The sequence below is a fragment of the Harpegnathos saltator genome, unplaced genomic scaffold (genome assembly GCF_003227715.2).
Source record: "Harpegnathos saltator strain DR-91 unplaced genomic scaffold, Hsal_v8.6 scaffold240, whole genome shotgun sequence".
Lineage (NCBI taxonomy): Eukaryota > Metazoa > Arthropoda > Insecta > Hymenoptera > Formicidae > Harpegnathos > Harpegnathos saltator.
In genome coordinates, this window is record NW_020230029.1 from 772,624 (window position 1) to 791,603 (window position 18,980).

The following is an 18,980-nucleotide window of genomic DNA, read 5'->3' on the forward strand; positions in this document are numbered from 1 at the left end:
GTAACCTGAGAGCGGCCAATACGACATTTTCTGCGACACCGACTTTCCGCACTGGGAAAGGACGCCATCTGCATCCATTTTGAGAGGGGAACTACGATAGTACATCCACTTTCAGGTCTCGGTGGTAAAATCTGCATATGGTGGAAGTCCATGCTACATCCACTTTCAGGCGGTTTATGTCCGTGCTGCAATGACAGTTGCCATCTCTATGCCAGACTATGCCCGTGTGGTCTAAAAAGAGCGGGGGAGAGGGGGTGAGGAGCAGAAAAAATAAAAGTACGTATTAAATGTTAAATCTTTACTTCAGAAAACTTTAAACTTCGATATCTCCTAAACGGTTAGAGATACAGGCCTGGTTCTGGCACCAAATTAAAGTCCTCTCAAAACCCTACATTTTGCCGTAAGTGGCGACTCTCTACTCCCAGTAGAAGCGGAGATATCAACGCAGAAAGGTTGGAAAACTTTAACCTTCGATATCTCCTAAACGGTTAGAGATACAGGCCTGGTTCTGGCACCAAATTAAAGTCCTTTCAAAACCCTACATTTTTGACTACATGGACGACTCTCTACTCCCAGTAGAAGCGGAGATATCGACGGAGGAAGGCTGGATATCGACGGAGAAAGGCTGGAAAACTTTAAACTTCGATATCTCCTAAACGGTTAGAGATACAGGCCTGGTTCTGGCACCAAATTAAAGTCCTCTCAAAACCGTACATTTTGCCGTAAGTGGCGACTCTCTACTCCCAGTAGAAGCGGAGATATCAACGGAGAAAGGTTGGAAAACTTTAACCTTCGATATCTCCTAAACGGTTAGAGATACAGGCCTCGGTCTGGCACCAAAATAAAGTCCTCTCAAAACCCTACATTTTTGACTACATGGCTGGATATCGACATTTTCTATTTATTTACACAATAAATGTTCCCCGGGAGGCATGCCCCCCGGGGTAAATACAGTATATTTTCAGGCATAGGCCTGACGCCAATTTTATATAATTTATTGTCGGGGGACAATCTGCCCCCCCCGACAGTGGGCAATAGATATAATATATAAGATATATTATACAGTCAGGGGACATTCTGCCCCCCCTGACAATGGGCAGCAAAAAACGCATATTACATATATGTACACTTTAATTAATAGAAGAATTGCCCAGGTTAGTAGGCCTGGGCAATGTGCTTCATCATCCATGTGCCATATTTACACAATTACTAAAATATAGTATCTCCTCTGTGGCGTCGACCTACCAACCAATCTGTTCATAACGCGACATCCACACTCGAATTTCCACGCGACACGCACACCGACGGCTCACCAAGCCGGAGGAGGGACTTAACTACACTTTTATCTTAGCTCAGAGAGCGGAGAAGCGATGCTTTACAACTGCTACGTTCGCATTTTATCCTCTCCGAGTCGTTAATTCAACTCCGAGTATGCCAATGCCATCGGGCGCCAGGTAGCGGCGATAGTTGTAAATACAAGGTACGTTCAATTGCTGAAAGATAGCTGTAGTGATTCGTGCATCGAAATAATAATATGTAATAATGATAATATAATAATATTTTTCCCTATACGTGAATAGGCAAATATGGATCAATCGATTTTCCACCTCGATCACCGGATTTCATTGTAAAAACGCTACATTTTTCCATAAATTGCGACTCCCATCTCACTCAGAAAATTTATTTTCGGAAATCCGACGTTTCATTCAGAGTTCTGGTTAGCCCCGCACGAGTTCTAAAGATTATTATTAACACGCGACGCGCTAAAGCCAAAATTGGTAGAGTTCTTGCCATTTTTCGTTTTCTAATTCGAGAATTTTAAATATAATTTTTCTTATTGTTTTAAACAGATCTATTTTTAAAACTTATCTAGAACTATAGAACTATTAAATATCTATCTAGAACTCTAAAAAAATTGTCATTTTTTACATAATGAGGGGCGTCGTGAAGTTGGCCCTCCGATTTTTAAAATGGTATTTTCTCTACTTTAAATGACGGAACTCTTTCTATAAAGGATTGCGAACTCTAGAACTCTGCGAGGAGCATTCAGAACTCTAATAATTTTTTTCAAATTTGAAGAATGAAGGGCCATCTTCACAGAGGTGATGGAGCGAACACATTCTCTGTCTCTCTTTTGCTTGGCTCGTCGAAACAAGTCAAGCGGAGGGCGGGGTCTCAGAGGAAGTGTCACCGACGAAACGTGCAATGCTTGCGATGCCCGTGTGTTGTATGCAATACGTGCATTTTCTTAAAAAATGAAAAAAAATTAATTGTGATACACGTATGTTGTATGCAACACGTGCATTTTCCTAAAAAAACGAAAAAAAAAATGATTGGCGAAAAAAGATAACGCCGACCGCCAAGGGGATGCGAACCACCGACCTCAACCCCGCGAGTCCAGCGTACTTCCAGCAAGCCACACGCTCTTTGAGAAGCTCCGTCCTTCATTTGGTTCATAAAGCACTCGCGATTTTCAATCGCGACTTTCTTGCAAACGCTTCAATGCTACGCCGTATCTTTAAGTGCAATGTTAATTTGTCATGCAAATCTATCGACACAACGAGTTTAGTCGAAATCGATTGCTATTGATCATCTCGTTGGATTCACGCCGAGAGTGAAACGTCAGTCTCGGCCGTGTGTCGGGAAGCACAATCTCGGCAACGTTGCGAATCAGAGCGAGATGGAGAGAACACATTCTCTCTCTCTCTCTCTTTCGCTTGGCTCGTCAAAACAAGCCGAGCGGTGGGCGGGACTTCAGACGGATAGACGGGAGCAGTTTCTCTACATGTGTGTGCCGACTACATTCTTACATAGAAACGTATGGCAATTGAAAATGTTTAAGCATATACCCTGAGATTCTATCTGTGGCGTATGACACGTGGTATGTGTGTGTGTGTGTGTGTGTGAGTGCGTATATGCACACGTACGTCACGCACACTTTCAATGGAACACATGCATACGGACACAACTGCGCTAAAAAACACCTGCCTGAGTATAAATAAATATTAACGTAATGCTGAAATATTTTGGAAAAATAATTTTGGGTACACACAAAATATTATCTTATTATCATATATTTATATATCGATATAAATCGTATATAATCTTCATGATATTAATCATATACAATCTCAATTCTTATTTTTTTTGTGCATGTTAACATGTTAATTCATGTTACAAATATATAACAATGCGCGAGACCTTGCTTGTCAAGTACGCTATTATGGTTGTAGCACGGACATAAACCGCCTGAAAGTGGATGTAGCACGGACAGCCACCAGATGCAGGTTTTACCGTCGAGACCTAAAAGTGGATGTAGCATCGTAGTTCCCCTCTCAAAATGGATGCAGATAGCGCCCATTCCCAGTGCGAAAAATCGGTATCGCCGAAAACGCCGTGTTGGCCGCTCTCAGCTTCCTCTCTGGTAGTATGCAGCTTATGTATAATAATGGTATGTGTAACAAGTTTTCGAAAACATGCAAATTATATATATTTATGTACATTATATTTAAAGTTTTAAACTTATTGATAATCGTTATGTGGTAATTTGAAGGTTATATATTTTAGGTTATGTTTTGCTGTGATACTTTAGTTATACTAATTTGTATATTTAAATTATTTTATATTTTCATCATAATTTTTTACAGGCCATAGCAGAATAATGTGAATTTACCATTGGAACTTTTTGCATGGCTTTATTATATTAAAATGCCTCTCATAGTGATAACGGGTAATCCGTGTAGCGGAAAAACAACAAGGAGCCTCGAAATAAAAGACTACTTTGAGAAGAAATTAAAGGCCACTGGACAAAGTATAGAAATAATTAGCGAATCTGATGCAATAGTCACAGCTGGTTATGATAAAAATGTGTTCTACGCTGGTCAGTAGAAGTCAAACTGTACTAAACCTGTTATTGAATAATCGTATATTTAATCAAGAAACAGCAAATCTAAGTTATATTTCAGATTCAAAAAAGGAGAAGACTGTCAGAAGCGCCATGAAGTCAGATATTCAACGTAAACTTGACATACATAATCTACTAATATTTGATGGTAGCAATTACATCAAAGGATACCGATATGAGATATACTGCATGACAAAATTGTATAAGACTCCTCAATGCACCATTTATTGTGATATACCAATTGAACATGCTTGGATGTTAAATGACAAACGAATAGAATCTGACCGATACAGCAGAGGAATTTTTGATGCACTTGTTGCAAGGTAATTACAGGTAACCTGCTGGAGACATACTCTTTAAATAAATGTTCAAATGTTAAATGCAACAGATACGAAGCACCAGATGGTAAAAATCGATGGGATGCTCCACTCTTTGCTATTACACCGGAAGACGAATTGATAGGCGACGATATTTACAAGTCGCTCTACAAAGTGAAAGCGCCGAAACCAAATCTCAGTACCCAATGTGTTAGTATTCTTTTTGCCTCTTTTTGAATAGTTTATCGTCTAACGTTTCATATGAATATTCATTTTTCAGCCACCATTAGCATCTACGAATTATCTGTATGAATTGGATGCAATAACACAAGATGTAATAAACGTAAGTAATTTTCATCTATTCGCAATTATGGCAATTATAGCAATAGAATAGATAATTAATTTGCACATAGTTAAAACAGTCAATTTCAATAGCAAGAATTTATATATCAAAATGCAAGCACTGCATTTTCCTGTATTTTCTTCCTTTCGTTATTGAAACAATCTCTTTTCTCTCTCTCTCTCTCTCGTTCACTGTACAATATAAGATCTGTAAAGTAACATTGTACACGATATTCTATCGGACGGTCTATATGTAGTATAGGTGCTAAATGTATACATATGTATATTATAATAACATACACTTTTTTTCATCACAAAGGCGATATTGTCAGCGAAACAATTGGGAATCGACAACGATATAAAGATACCGGGTTGTAATGTGATAGTGCGTAATTCTTCCACACCTGCGCATCTCTTAAGATTACGCAGACAGTTTTTAACCTATAGTAAAATGCAACAGAGCGGCATTGATCAGATCGCTGCGCTATTCGTACAATATCTTAATAAAAACTTATAGCAAGGTGGAAAATGTATTGGATGTATTTTTCATTTTTTTCTTTATCTTTAATATTACTAACTTTTATATATAAAGCCGCCTAACATCGTGTACATACATTTGCTGACTCGTGAAGATACTTGGTGAAGTTCACCAAGAAATGAACGTTCGAATTAAATCGAAACAAAAAAAAATATATATTAAACGGATCAGGTATTGTCTGGACTTACAATATACAAGTTTAGACGAATTACAACTTCAGAAAATAATTTATCTGCTATACACGATATCAGTCGATACAGAAAAAGAAAACAACTAGTTTTCTGTCTTTTTGACAATAGACCCTATATATGAACTCATTCGAGTATACATATATACTGGCAGGTATATGAAATAAATCTTAAGGTCAAATTGATCATAAAGATAAGGATGTAAAAATGTCTTACATATTATGCAGTCGCAAACTTTACACGATTTTACTTACTAAATAATAATAGAGAAAGTTGAGTGTATTTAAATATATAACAACTTTTTAGCGTTCAACATTTTTTTCCTCGTGAATAAAATATATACGACGTTTTCCTTTTAGTTCTCTTGTTCCTGTGCACCGTTACTGTCGGAGCAATTTCTATGATTATGATTTACAGTATCTATATGTTGGTGGAGCTTCCGACAGACGAAATACACACTATTATATTCACATTGTAACATGCTGTTGATATTCTGGGCGTAGCGCGTTTTCACTTGCGTCTCTTCCTTCTGAAAAATACAATATGACAGGTCAGTGAAGAGAGGATTGTTTTTTTTTTTCTTGAGAATATTATACATATCAGAAACTCTTACTTCCAATCGGAAGCCAAAACCTAGAATGACTTCGCGAATGGCGTCATAACTCGGTTCAATCGACTCTTCGTTCGGCAAATCGCTGAAATGATACAGCAACGGTCCGAGGTTTATCCATACGCCACCCGGTTTCAAAATTTTATAAATTGTCTCAATGAATTGTACAACATTATTGGCACAGTCGATGAAGAAGCACGTCGCTACACAGTCCCAATGATTGTCTTCAGTATAAACCTGAAAGGGATTTTTCGATTTCAATATTTTTGAATGGAATATGTTATCAAAGTTTAAAGAAATCTTACATTACCTCTAAAAAGTCACCGGCGGTCATGGAGAATTGCGCAGTTCCTGGAAGATCACTAGGACTCACGTCGGGGAAGGAAACAGCCTGTGTCTGATGGTCCGGTTTCAAGTTATTCATGTACTGATGTACCCACGGATGTACTTGATACAAATTTACATCCCTACATCTATGTGAGAGGTAAAAATTACGATGGATTCACTAACTACAAGTAGCAGCTTGAAATTATTCCTTTGTTATCACTTACTTGTTCAGTACGAAATTTGATGCAAAAAGCATGAATAAAGAAAACTCATTTCCTTGACATGTATAACCACGCCTTGCGATTTCAAAGGCAAGACGGCCCAAGCCTGCACCAGGTACTAAGATATGTACATTCGATGGCGTACTGGAAATTTACCTATCATTCGATATTCTTCTCAACTATGTTTTAATGCAACTCGCAAGGGAAACTTCTGGAGTACTTTGAAGATCTTGTAGCTGCAACTTTTTTTTACAGATTTGTCCACTTCTAAATATTTAATGAAATTATATATATAGTTTTCTTTTTTCAAAAAAAAAAAAGTATCAGTGACATGTATAAAAGTGAAATTTTTCAACTTCTGCATAAGTTTCCCCTGTTACTTTTTTGTTTTCTTAATATATCAATGAAAAGTACTGGCATAATAACAAAATACCATTGATCTAATGGAAATTGACACAATATTTCCTCTATGATAGGTTGATAGCATGCCGTTCGTTCCTCAGTACCTTCTACACTCCAATCTCGTACTAATTGCTTAATGGTAGCTTGGACTTTTTCTTGGTCCACCATCACAGGACGTGGATTTAATGTCTACAATCGGATATTAAATCATACAACAGGAAACTAAGATGTGTACATGTGTATTATAAAGATATATCTATAAATATTTCTTACACTATCAGTTTGCGCAGTTGCTGGATGAACATTTTCAAATATATGGGCTACATCTTTTATTATGAGTTTTATAATGTGATCATTGTTCTCGATGCAGCGCTTGACTTCTTGGAGATGTTCTCTATACTTTGACAAAAGTTTTTGATGATGAGTTGGCAGCGTAAGAAGATAGGATTCCGATTTTTTTACCCTTGACAATGAATGTGGTCTGTGCAGGAACAAGAGGAAGAACAGGATAAACAAATAAAATGCATGAAAAACAATCAATAATTATGATTTATAGATTAAGGGCTGATTGTTCCAACTTCTTGGTAAGTTAACTGATAGTTAAATCATATGTGTTTATCTTTGTTTTTCCTTTAATTTAGACAAAGACAGACATATGAGTTAACTTATCAAGGAGTTGGAGCAACCTGCCCTGAGTCCTTTAAAAAAAATAATCGGCAAAATTGTGCTAGACTCAAATCGCCTCTCATAGAATTGCTGATACCTTTGACAAACAATTTACACACTTAATTAAGCCGATCATCATTGGTAATTAAGGATAAAAGAACAAACCACATGAACCAACAAAAGATAAGAGGACTGATCGACACTGTTGGATTTATTTCTTATCGTTAGATATATACTCACTTGTAGTACTTGAATGCGGCAACGATTCTTTGGAAGTGCTTCCGCTCTTCCTCATCCTCGTAATTATTGTGCATTTTTTTCGGATGCGGATTAGCCGTCGCATTCGCTTCCATCTTTACGTGCTGCACGCGCGGGTCTTGTTTTGTAATGAATCCTTCTCCACGCGTGTTACAGCTCGTCCTCACGATGACGATTATGCTGCTTATCTACACTCCGCATTTAAAGCGAATAAAGTGATACAGGCATATGTTGCAGGAGAGAGACAGAGAGAGAGAAAGAGGAAGCAAAAAGAGAAACGTGATTTAAAACGAAATGAGTACATATATACAAATTTTAGAAAAAGGAAAAAGTAAAGGAGCGAGGTGTAGAAAGTGTAAACACGAGCAAACATAAACTTCCAAAGGCTGAGTTCCGATATTCACTGCCAGTACTGAAAATATATAGTTTGCGTCACGTATACTGTAGATTTTCAGTACTGACAGTAAATATCGGAACACAGTCAAAGTAGAGATCGTCACAGTAGGCCGTTCTTTCTCGAATAAACTTTTGAATTAATGCAATAAGCTAGAGTGAAACAGATATATTTTCTCTCATTCTAATTTATTGCACTACTTCAAAAGTTCTTCGAAAAAGACCAGACCTAGAATGCCAATCGTGCTGAAAGTCACCGACGAAAATATTCATGGAAATCGCGTCCAATCATTCCAGAAACCTATTAATCTGGGGACTCTCGTTTGTTTCAATTTCTAGCTGTTGAGCGCCATGTAAACATTTAGTAACTTTTTCGTCCGAAATCCAAGAAGCACGAACGTGAGAAACGCAGTTTCTCGAGCGGAGAGGAAAAACGTATCCTTTCGTCCTTTTCGAGAAAGCCAACCAATCTGAAATTGATCGTCACGTCGAAGCAACCATACAATCGATCGCTCGGATTCTCGTCAATCTTGCCGATCTTCGATACGGTGAGATTCGATGGCGGCCAACGTCAGATAAGAATCCCATCGCAACCTGCGAACCGAACTGTGTGCTTGGCCAAACTCTATTTCTAATTGTATTCACCGAACAATGGCGTTTGAAAATTCACCTAGACATTTGGTACCAAGATTGATTTAAAGAGGGAGAGAGAGAGAGAGAGAGACGACAACGTCAGATAACCTCGAATAGCGAAACGGCGCGAAAACAGAAGGAATCGCCGCCGACGATAATCTGTGAATTTTAATGTGATGAATGGTGAAACATCGAACTAAATTGACGCCCGACGGTGCTTCAGGACGTCGACCCGACGACTCGTGCGACATCCTCTGTCCCGAATAGTTCCGCCATTTTTAAAAGGAGCTCGATCAGCCGTTCGCCGCGGCACGCGATCGCAGTGACTACGTCGTTCTGTTGACGGGCGAGGGACGTGGGGGAGCAAAGGAAGAGGCAGTAAAGTGCGCGGCGAGGTAACGAGAAGTAGTTGGAGCGGCGGTGGTCGTTCATCGCGAATTCAGTGGCTACGTAGTGCCGATCGTCGGCGAGTACGTGTAGGTTAGGAGTGTATGCGTGTGTGTGGTGTGTGGCGCGTCGCGTCGCGTCGCGTCGCGTCGACGAGAATCCGTCCGTGGTTCATGGGCGTGTTCCGTATCCGATCCGTCGGTTGATAAGGGAAGGCAGACTCGGCGATTCGGTGACTCGTCGCGGCGACGTGACGGACAGAGCCTGGTGTGCGCGGTTGGCTCGCACGTGACGATATACGATGTAAAGGTAAATTCGCACATATTGCAGAGGAGAGGATCGTCCCTAGCGCACTCGAGCTCGGCCAGGGTGAATGTCATTGGGGTGAGAGGCGACAGACTGAGCCCGAGAGAGTGAAGAAGCACTCGTCGTCGTCGTCGTCGAGTTATCTGCGACGGTGATTTGCGCGGTTCCACCAGTTCCGATCGCGGTGTAGCGAGTTGCCCCGCGCGCTCGCCGCAGCCAGAGGATGTCGAGCGTGCCGCAAATGTCGAGCAGCGGGCTCAGCAAGCTGAAAAAGAAACACTTTCGGGTGAAGCATCAGAAGGTTAAGCTGTTCCGCGCGAACGAGCCGTTACTCAGCGTGTTTATGTGGGGTGTTAATCATACGGTAAGTGCGAGAGAGCTGTTCTATTTTTCTCTGTCTTTCTCTCCCTCTCTCTCACACGTTTTCTCGTCATTCCCCGCGAGAGCGTTTGACTCGAGTGCGCGCGCGCGCGCTCATCAATTTGCACGGATGACAGCGTACAGATACGTACGTCATCGTCATGCCATTTTTCCATTTCCTCGCGATATTATTTGTTTCTCACGACGGCGGCGTGCGCGCTCACGCCGACTGCTGCGTCGTGACTCTCCTCCCGGCGGCGCGGACGACGCGCGAATCAGAGAGACCGAATTTTCCACGTCGATCGCAATGACTCATAATTATTATTGAATCCGTATTTTCCGATTTATACATCGCATGGTAACGTCATGTGTATGTACGTATGTAACATGCGAATACCCACATGACGTACATACATGACGTTTTCGAATTTATCAATTCGTGCCGTTTCCCTGCTACCTTCGCGCTCAATGACAGATCGTTTTATTGAGACTCGACCTCTGAACTCAATTAATTAAGCCTAATCCCGTGCAAACGAGAGACAAATTTATGATTATCTATGTTTGCTGCATTGCAGATAAACGAACTTAGTCACGTTAACATTCCAGTAATGCTCTTGCCGGATGATTTTAGAGCTTACAGCAAGTTAAAAGTGGATAATCATCTCTTCAACAAGTAAGTTCTCCTCCTCGCATTGTCGTGCGCGACACACCGCGCGCACAATAATGCGTATTTAATTTGTTTCCTCGCATATATCTCGGGCTGTATTTTGCCAAGCGATTGTGGATATATAACGTCCGTAAGACCGGACTTTCTAAATATACTCGACGAACTGTGTACACGAGTGTGACAAGACAATCTCAGAAATATATTTAAGCGATATATTGTCTACTCTATATATAGTGCTCTCAGTGGGAAGCTGATAAGTTGGCAAGCGCTCTTAATTTTAGATTCGTTGGCGCTAATAAAGCGCAAAAGATGCGATATATCGTTGGTTTTGCTTTTCGCACGAGTGTACCATCCTTCTTCCGCTACCACTTTCGCATTACGGCAAGTCTGTATTAATACTGCAGAAATATGTCATACAAATATGTGCCACCTTTCCTTTGCAGAGAGAACATGCCATCCCACTTTAAGATCAAAGAATATTGTCCGTTAGTCTTTAGGAATTTGCGAGAGAGGTTCGGCATAGACGATCTGGATTACAAGGAGTCGATGACGAGGTAATGCGACTGCGTTCATACTCGCCTTTCATTCTACTTTACGGCTATCTTAATACATGTATTAATGCACGGTCTACACGTGCTTTTCGTAGAGATTCAGATGAAATTTTTATCGCGGTTCCGCTCGATCGATCGGAATCCGTCCGTCGCGAGCGCGCTCATTAGCGGTTAGGGACGAGAGCGGAGAGTGTGCGTGTGTGTCCCATTTGTAACGTAAGGATTTTGATGTGATAGATGTCGGGCGTTTAATCCGTCGCGAGCGAAGCAACGCTCGGATTTGGTGTCCGTCTGCGGAAGGACTCGTCAGTTGGTTCAGCGCTCCGCTACCACCCCGTCGATCGCCCTTTCCTCTCCTTCTGTCTCCTCGCAAATTCCGATTCTAAACAAACCGCTGCGTACCTACGGTTTTAAGCCAAAACGCCTGAGGTTAGAGACAACAAAACTTGATTTTGCCGTGCTGTGCTGTGTCATGTTTTTTCTCTCTCTTTCTCTTCTTTTTCTCTCTCTCTCTCTCTCTCTCTCTCTCTCTCTCTCTCTCTCTCTCCTCTAACATGGTTGAAGTCGCGAGCGAGCCTACAAAGCCGAGGGAACGAGGATCGGCGTGACTAAAGCAACATAATACTTAACGATTGTTCATAGTTGCACTCGTAAAACGGCAGCTCGACGCAACTAGACGCAAATGCGAGCTGCCGCCTCTGAGAGCTTTCCCCCCCCCCCTCCGATTAAAGCATGGCGCGAGATTGTTTTCAATTGTCATCACGAAGGTGTTCAGCTTAGGAGAGAAATAGCTGGAGATAACTAACCAATCGCTTTGTCGATCAACGACGATCAGTAATAATGATCATGATCAGTCATCTCGATGATTAATAATTAAAATAATCAGGAGACGAAATCAATAATAATAATAATACAACACACGCTGGCTCTAATGACTCGTATAATCGTCAACTAATGTACTTTGCGTTAGAGTGCAATCAATCGTTTGTGTAACTCTTACGATATCGATCGAATTACTTCATACATACGCGCTTCTTCAGATGTATCTTTTCGGCTAATATCGGAACCACCCACCTTGTTACTTAATGACTCCACAAGTCCCGACAGGGCGATACGTCTCATTTGTGTTTACCAACACCATGCTCTGCCATGTAGTCCTGCGGCCCGGCGAATTTCATTCTCGAATTGAAGCATCGTTTGACTCTCACTCTCTATTTTTTTTTTTCGCCGCATGTACGCCGACGTAGTTTCCGCATTTCTTGCTTCTTCTTCCAGATCGCAGCCGGTGCTCGACGATTCATCTGGAAAGAGCGGCGCGAAGTTCTATCAGTCCTACGACAAACTGTTCATTATCAAGACTCTCACGAGCGAGGAAGTGGAGAGAATGCATTCGTTCTTGAAGCATTATCACCCTGTGAGTATTGCAACGAGGACGCGGAAGACTGACCGTCGATTTTGATAAATTGCGATAATGATTACCTCTTCCAGTACATTGTCGAGCGACACGGAAAGACACTGTTACCGCAGTATCTAGGCATGTATCGATTAACCGTCGACGGTGTTGAGCATTACGTGGTCGCCATAAGGAACGTATTTTCAAATCACTTAACTACACACAAGAAATTTGACTTGAAAGGTTCGACGGTGGATCGAGAAGCATCCGACAAGGAGAAGGAGAAAGATCTTCCTACTTATAAAGATAACGATTTCGTCAAAGAGGGCATGAAAATCTATATTGGAGAAGAGGCCAAAGCTAAGCTAATAGAAACCCTAACCGCCGACGTAGAAGTAAGTAAGTTCATACGATCTTCGGCCAGCTTCCAGGAGTCAATCGCGTTTCCTCTTTCCACTGACTAAGTTTGACACAATTCGTAAGACACACGAAATCGTTCGTCCGCTCTTGCAGTTTCTGACGAGATTACATCTGATGGACTACTCCTTGCTTCTTGGTCTACACGATTGCGCACGCGCTGAGCAAGAGAGTAGAGAACGTGCGGAAAGAGAGGAGGACGAGGATAATCACGAAGAGGAGGATGATAGTGAGTCCGGCAGCGGACTGGAGTCCCGAGGCCCAGCGGGAGAGTAAGTGGACACTGCTCCTTTTTCTCGTCTCTCTGGGACGAAGGCTCCACGATCACGTCGTGATTCTCACTCATCAATGTCTCGTTTGCCTAGTCGTCTGTGGGGTTGGGGCGGTGTCGGTGCAGTCACCAGCATGGCAACGCCTCCCGAATCGCCGCACGCTGCGTTGATGCGTGACACCAGTTTACAATACGAAGACGCGATCATACCCGAACTAGACATATACGCTATTCCTAGTAAAGAAGGTATTCTCGTAAGGATGTCTCCGGAGCTATACTCTGGTCACACAGCAAACGCTGAATGTTCTTACTCAATCCCGTGCTCAAAACAACAATGTTACACGTGACGTTCATATTAAAAGAAATAAATAAAAAGAGAAAATCAAGTGCTAGAGTTACAAAGAGAGAGGAAACGGGACTCGGAATCACAAAAACATTTAGCATTCGCTGTGGGTCCAGAAAAGTTCCTGAAATATACTTTCCAACAGCGCAAAAATATATATTTTGATCAGAAGAAGACATAAAGAATGCTCACCCATGTCGTGTGTTCTATAGGAGCTCCCACAAAGGAGATCTACTTCTTGGCCATAATAGACGTGCTGACACATTACGGTGTGCGTAAGCAGGCAGCGAAAGCGGCCAAGACAGTGAAGTACGGTGCTAATGTCGACGGTATATCCACCTGTGATCCAGAACAATACGGCAAACGATTCATAGAGTTCATGAGTAAAGCCATAGAGTAAACGGGCTTCGATCCGGACATGGTGTGCGGAAATTGAGCGAATTTTACGACGATATTACCGCTTGTGTGTATTGTCGGAGTGAAATCGAGTTGGAAACAAAGGAAAAAGGAAAAAAAGAAGGAAAGAGCGCAACTTGCACTTGCAGAGTCTACGGGGATGCACAATCGTTTCGCTGTCTCCGAGGATTCGGCGATTAAACTTCGACACTGTCTGACGCTGGCACGGGTATTCTTCCTAAATAACACTTTCATCAACACGCGATCGGCTCTAGAAGTTGTACACCGAAGTCGCTTCTTTCACACGCCTCCTCTTGACAATACGCGCGCGTCTTTCGCCGGTATCTTTTTGGTCGAAGATGGTTCATTATATTTTCTGCACGAGCGACACAAGAGATTTTCATATTCTCGATATTATTAATTGACTAATTCCAACGTCGCCTCGTACAGTCTCGATCGTCGTATGTACGTCGTGCAGGGTAATGATCGCACGTCACATATGATCAATCTCTCTCTCTCTTTCTCAGGTGTGAACCGTAAAGTCCCTCTTTTACACGCTCCTCGAGATTGAATGTACAATTGTGCATGTAACATATACATATACACGATGTCGCGACTGTGTAAGGCGATTTGTACACCTCCTCTTTTCTCTGTCCTCCCGTCTTGGTTTTTTTTCTTTTTTACCCCGCTTACACATGCACACATTTTCGAATGCAACGATACTCGGCGACTTATGAACCCAGCGAAAGTCACAATCCCATTGTATCACACGCGAATTACGAGCAGAACTGGCGATACTATCAGCGAATTAGACGGAATTCTAAACCGCGCACAATGCTTCTTTTTTCTCTCTTTACCGATATATCAGTAGCCGTAATATCTCGTGAAAATAAGTCGAGACTAAAAACAGCGATCGTTATTCGGCAGATCGACGAGCAAGAGTCAAATGCGTACTGTAGGTTTCAGAAAAAAAAAAAAAAAAAAAAAAAACAGATACTTAACTCGATGTTACCGTTGCAATAAATTTCGATCGAACATGGGATTTCGATGGCCGCGAAAACAAATGGCGTTTGTTGAGCGTAGAATTTTTTAATCTTATGATGTTTTAATCGTATGTTGCGAAACGTAATACTGAAGACTCTACGAATGTCTCCACTTGATCAATACAGTCACACGAAAGCGACTTTTCGCGCGCTGAGGGCAGTGTACGTGTTACATAATACACACAACATACACATATTCACACACAAGCACAGACAAACACGCGACGTGTATGTAATACAAAAGCCACGAATAAATGTTACACTCTGTAGACGTCTGGACTGATTCGGTTATATATAACGTATTACTATGAATCGATGTGATGTGCTTTGCGGACGACAATTTGGTTACACTGCGCGATAGGAAGAAAGTTCAGCTAATTCTGTAGAGAAACGATGCTCGGAGTTTCTGTGAATGGTACTGGGCAGGATACATATCTCTTTGATATTAATTACACGTCCGCGCACGAACGGTTACTCATCCGATTTCTCGCTATAGACACAACCGCGGTGTTCTTCTTTCTCTCAGAAAAGAATGTTAACAGAAAAAAGAGAGATATATACCGTTCTTCCTCCGAAAAAAGAAAAAGAAAAGAGATACAACACAGGCACTCTGCAAATCTCCTCTTGCACAATGATATATACATAGATATTGTTTACCGAGGATTTACTGCGTGAGGACGTATCGTGTCTCTAGCTTAATTTCACGTTATCAGCGTGACGAGAACTACGATTAGCATGAGACGAGTTGGCGAGAGAGAGAGAGAGGGTTCTTCTAGCGACACGAATGTCGGACGATTTGTGTCGTATGGAGGAAAAATGAGAATGCAGAGCGTTGCGTAAGACAATATCTTTAAATAATCTAATAATACACTTTTATAATTTGTTAGAGCCGAACATAATATAATAACTAATTATTCTAATGATTAATATATTCATCTAGTCTTGATACTTGGTATATAATTTTATATATACGTATATATATGTATATATATATGTATGTATTTTTACCGCTTGATTTCCGCGCGCTGGGATTAACGGGTGTGATAGAAGAAAGGAGGAGGAGGAGAGAGGCTGTATGTGTGTGTGTATGTACATTACCGACATTTGTTGCAGGATACTTTGGTGTTTTGGAGAGTACATTCTTTTATGCGTGAATCGTCAATCGTATGTAAGATGTAGATACGGTGACTAATTCGCAACGAGCGAAAACGATTTTAAGATGTGTCAGCTCTATTTAATGAGAGAAAAAGAAATTGCATCCATCCGTTAGCACGCGTCCTCGTGTGTGGCAACGATAAAACAAGTCTTTGTTCGCATTAAAAATAAACTGAGATTCATCGGTATGCGGAGTTGTTCTTGCAACTTTATTATCGTACGTATATAAGATAGCGCTCGTAGAGTTTGCGCTTAGTCGAACGAATCTCGCTGTAGAAACGATCGTCGTACAGAGAGAGAATCCGTCTTCCAACACACATTACGATGTAGGAATATTTTGGGATCGAAGCGTCGAATGTTGTCCTGTGGCTTCCGAGCAAATGAGGAAAATAAACGTTACGTTTCTGACACGGAATATCCAACCTTCTGTATTTCCGAGCTGCAAAGTCGGCACCAACCGATGTGGATTCCAAGCCATCGATATGAGGAATGAGAAATTGAAGCAACATTCTCCCCTATTCTAACATTCAACACTTCCTTCAATATTCTCTCTCTTTCGAACGAACGACAAATAAACGACGACGAATAGTATAAATGCAGAGCGTATCACAAACATTTCATTCTCTCTCGCGGAATTTATGGAGAGTGTGAACGGGGAACTCTTAATGGTGTGTATGAATGTGAAATACTTATAAATTTGCCGAACTACTTTCTGCGTTTACTGGCTTACTATGCTGTTTCTGTCTAGCCGGAGAGACCTGTTTCAGACATTCTATATCATTAAACACAACCTGTGCTCCTCCACTGCATGTCGGCAATACATCCGCCTGAAAGTTCAGACGCACAATTGTATCTGTACATTAAGAGAGAAAAAAGGAGCAATATTCTAAGAGATTTATAAACTTGAAAGTCCTGAAGAAAATCTGAATCTTTTGGCTTTTTCTCTTCTCAAAATACAGATATATATCGCGTCTTGAAGAATAAGAAATAGAGTCGGAATAGAGAGATAGAATAGAGTCGGAAAGACTCACTTTGTACAGTTTAGTCTCGAGCTCACCGTCCGTATCTTGTTCTTGCGCGTACAAGCAATATCTAGCGGATCTGGTCATAAAAGGCTTCGGATTTGTCAGCTTTGTGATACTGTGTTTGCTCGGTGTTTGCGGCTGAAAGATCGTACCGATGGGTACCATCTGGCCAGGACGATGGTCTATCCATTTGCTTGAATTTCGCGATTGCTGATATCTCAGATTTACCACTGGAATTTTATCCTACATACATATTGTATAGTTTGCACATAGGTTTTAATGGAAGACAAGTATGTAGAGTTACTGAAGAATTACTCTTCTGCTCAGTCTGCATAGTTCGACCGGATCACTCGCGTTTTTCGTTGCTTCCGAGTCTGATTTTGCTATGGCATCAGTTAACACGATCGTAGATGTTGATAGAGCTTGTGGATCAATGGTTGCCACCACAAATGGCTTCTTCACGAATGTCGTCGAGACGGGTTCCTCAGGTCTCTCGGTATTTGAATTAGAATCCGACTGTGCTGTTATTGTGGCATCATCAGACATTGTATTGTCATTATTTAGCAGTATCTGTTTCACTAATTTTAATTTCTGATCCTTCTTTTTAATGTGACTCTAAAAGTATTTTGTTATATTTCAATATTTGGATAACTATAATAAATAACATTATGTATCTTCTAAGAATATAATTGACATTTTTATTTAAAAATATTTTAACTATAAGATAAAGTATACCTCTAATTGTTCACGCTGCTCTTGAAGTTTGGTCTCCAATTCTTTGGCCATTCTGTCAGTCTCAGCTTGTATCTTATTACTGCATTTCTGTATTATTTTCTGCTTGTCTGTTGCATACTGCTTTAGTTGTTTGTCTCTGTTTCTCACCTGAAATCACAGAAATCAATATTACATATTTATCCTCCAAAGTTGCAAAAGCAAATGCAAAGTCTGCATGTTAATTATAATGTACAAAAGTGATGATATACAAAATTATGTAGCAAAACTCAATTTACCTCCTGTTGCATACTCCTCAAAGCATCATTTGCATTATTTAACTTATGCAGCAAGCTATCTATCTGATTATCTAACTTATAGACAAGCTCCTCCAATGAAGAAATCTAAGTAGTTTCAGCACAACCATATATGTATTAATAAAGCGTATGTGCATACCACTGATACATATGTTCTTACCGTCTTTTTCTGCTGATCATTGCAAGTTCTCAACGAAGTATTCTCCTTCTTGAGAGACATATTTTCACGTTCTAATTTTACCAATATGTTTCTAAAATTATCCTCTAGAAGGATTATCTTGTGTCAATCTTAAAACAGTCTTCAATAAAACGCGATCAAGGAGACAAAAGAATTTATCATACGTTTCTGGCGCAAATCGTCTCGCAGCAGATCTCTTTCCTGGATATGTTGCATCAAGGATTGTATTAGGTTTACAATCCCCTGCTCGTCATCTCGGTCTGTTATCTCTGTGATAGGTACGAGTCCTGTCGTTGCACTTCAAGTGAGAAAATTACGTTGTTTACGATTGAACAGGCAGATTGACAAGGCAGACAGGCTTATAATACAATACAACATTCCTCAATCAATTTACCTGGTCATTGTTCCGTGAAAGCATAAAGATTACCAATCAACTCGATCACCTCTTCGATAACTTTAACAATTTGGATCACTAGTTTGCAAGTCAATAGAAACGAACGGTACAGCAACATTTGAAATTAGCGCATGTACACTAATTGACAACGTCATCGGACACGTTGTTACCTTCATTACCTACAAGGCCAGTTGGTAAAACGAAATATAATCTTACCCACCGACAACGAATTTAATTTTCCTCGTAGAGGAAAACAAGTCGGCGCCA

General features: G+C 40.8%; 4 protein-coding genes across 12 annotated transcripts; 2 read left to right on the top strand and 2 right to left on the bottom strand.

Annotated features, from left to right (window-relative positions):
• The first annotated feature begins 3,354 nt into the window (after positions 1-3,354).
• Positions 3,355-5,789, top strand: LOC105186117 (protein KTI12 homolog). 2 transcript variants are annotated; one of them, XM_025298830.1, is made up of 6 exons: positions 3,355-3,451; positions 3,648-3,880; positions 3,966-4,227; positions 4,293-4,431; positions 4,502-4,564; positions 5,649-5,789. In XM_025298830.1, exons 2-6 carry the CDS (start codon positions 3,709-3,711, stop codon positions 5,691-5,693), a joined length of 681 nt encoding a protein of 226 aa, XP_025154615.1. In that variant the 5' UTR covers positions 3,355-3,451; positions 3,648-3,708; the 3' UTR covers positions 5,694-5,789. The 2 variants fall into 2 exon arrangements, with proteins under 2 accessions (XP_025154615.1, XP_011144416.1); XM_011146114.2 differs by lacking the exon at positions 5,649-5,789 and adding an exon at positions 4,883-5,096.
• On the bottom strand, positions 5,293-8,043 carry LOC105186116 (carnosine N-methyltransferase). Of its 2 annotated transcripts, none has more exons than XM_025298829.1 (7): positions 7,756-8,043; positions 7,123-7,243; positions 6,881-7,038; positions 6,451-6,591; positions 6,210-6,372; positions 5,903-6,136; positions 5,293-5,818 (listed from the first exon to the last, which is right to left on the bottom strand). In XM_025298829.1, the coding sequence occupies exons 1-7, from the start codon at positions 7,866-7,868 to the stop codon at positions 5,645-5,647; spliced, it is 1,104 nt and encodes a 367-aa protein (XP_025154614.1). In that variant the 5' UTR covers positions 7,869-8,043; the 3' UTR covers positions 5,293-5,644. The 2 variants fall into 2 exon arrangements, with proteins under 2 accessions (XP_025154614.1, XP_011144415.1); XM_011146113.3 differs by having other exon boundaries at positions 7,123-7,330; positions 7,756-8,042.
• A 487-nt stretch (positions 8,044-8,530) lies between these two features.
• On the top strand, positions 8,531-15,879 carry PIP4K (phosphatidylinositol 5-phosphate 4-kinase). Of its 7 annotated transcripts, none has more exons than XM_011146122.3 (10): positions 8,531-9,275; positions 9,517-9,856; positions 10,428-10,525; positions 10,963-11,073; positions 11,308-11,499; positions 12,346-12,484; positions 12,559-12,858; positions 12,977-13,152; positions 13,246-13,397; positions 13,707-15,879. In XM_011146122.3, exons 2-10 carry the CDS (start codon positions 9,716-9,718, stop codon positions 13,892-13,894), a joined length of 1,497 nt encoding a protein of 498 aa, XP_011144424.1. In that variant the 5' UTR covers positions 8,531-9,275; positions 9,517-9,715; the 3' UTR covers positions 13,895-15,879. The 7 variants fall into 7 exon arrangements, 6 of the variants coding, with proteins under 6 accessions (XP_011144424.1, XP_011144426.1, XP_011144423.1 ...); XM_011146124.3 differs by having other exon boundaries at positions 8,531-9,269; XM_011146121.3 differs by having other exon boundaries at positions 8,531-9,194.
• An 898-nt stretch (positions 15,880-16,777) lies between these two features.
• Positions 16,778-18,846, bottom strand: LOC105186118 (kinesin 6B). The gene is made up of 8 exons (XM_011146117.3): positions 18,714-18,846; positions 18,484-18,617; positions 18,302-18,405; positions 18,124-18,228; positions 17,849-17,995; positions 17,429-17,728; positions 17,120-17,356; positions 16,778-16,915 (listed from the first exon to the last, which is right to left on the bottom strand). The coding sequence occupies exons 1-8, from the start codon at positions 18,719-18,721 to the stop codon at positions 16,778-16,780; spliced, it is 1,173 nt and encodes a 390-aa protein (XP_011144419.2). The 5' UTR covers positions 18,722-18,846.
• Positions 18,847-18,980: the final 134 nt, after the last annotated feature.

Bases quoted from the DNA above. Each gene is read 5' to 3' on its own strand.
- LOC105186117 (XM_011146114.2), top strand. From the start codon at position 3,709: ATGCCTCTCATAGTGATAACGGGTAATCCGTGTAGCGGAAAAACAACA. The intron at 3,881-3,965 runs GTCAGTAGAAGT...GTTATATTTCAG, and splicing joins TAAAAATGTGTTCTACGCTG to ATTCAAAAAAGGAGAAGACT. The intron at 4,432-4,501 runs GTTAGTATTCTT...TTCATTTTTCAG, and splicing joins CAAATCTCAGTACCCAATGT to CCACCATTAGCATCTACGAA.
- LOC105186116 (XM_011146113.3), bottom strand. From the start codon at position 7,868: ATGGAAGCGAATGCGACGGCTAATCCGCATCCGAAAAAAATGCACAAT. The intron at 7,331-7,755 runs GTGAGTATATAT...GTTCCTGCACAG, and splicing joins GCCGCATTCAAGTACTACAA to ACCACATTCATTGTCAAGGG. The intron at 6,592-6,880 runs GTATTTTGTTAT...GTAAATTTCCAG, and splicing joins CAATTTCCATTAGATCAATG to TACGCCATCGAATGTACATA.
- PIP4K (XM_011146122.3), top strand. From the start codon at position 9,716: ATGTCGAGCGTGCCGCAAATGTCGAGCAGCGGGCTCAGCAAGCTGAAA. The intron at 10,526-10,962 runs GTAAGTTCTCCT...TTTCCTTTGCAG, and splicing joins GATAATCATCTCTTCAACAA to AGAGAACATGCCATCCCACT. The intron at 12,859-12,976 runs GTAAGTAAGTTC...CCGCTCTTGCAG, and splicing joins CCCTAACCGCCGACGTAGAA to TTTCTGACGAGATTACATCT.
- LOC105186118 (XM_011146117.3), bottom strand. The intron at 17,996-18,123 runs GTAAATTGAGTT...CTGTGATTTCAG, and splicing joins TGAGGAGTATGCAACAGGAG to GTGAGAAACAGAGACAAACA. The intron at 17,357-17,428 runs GTAATTCTTCAG...ATATGTATGTAG, and splicing joins TATGCAGACTGAGCAGAAGA to GATAAAATTCCAGTGGTAAA.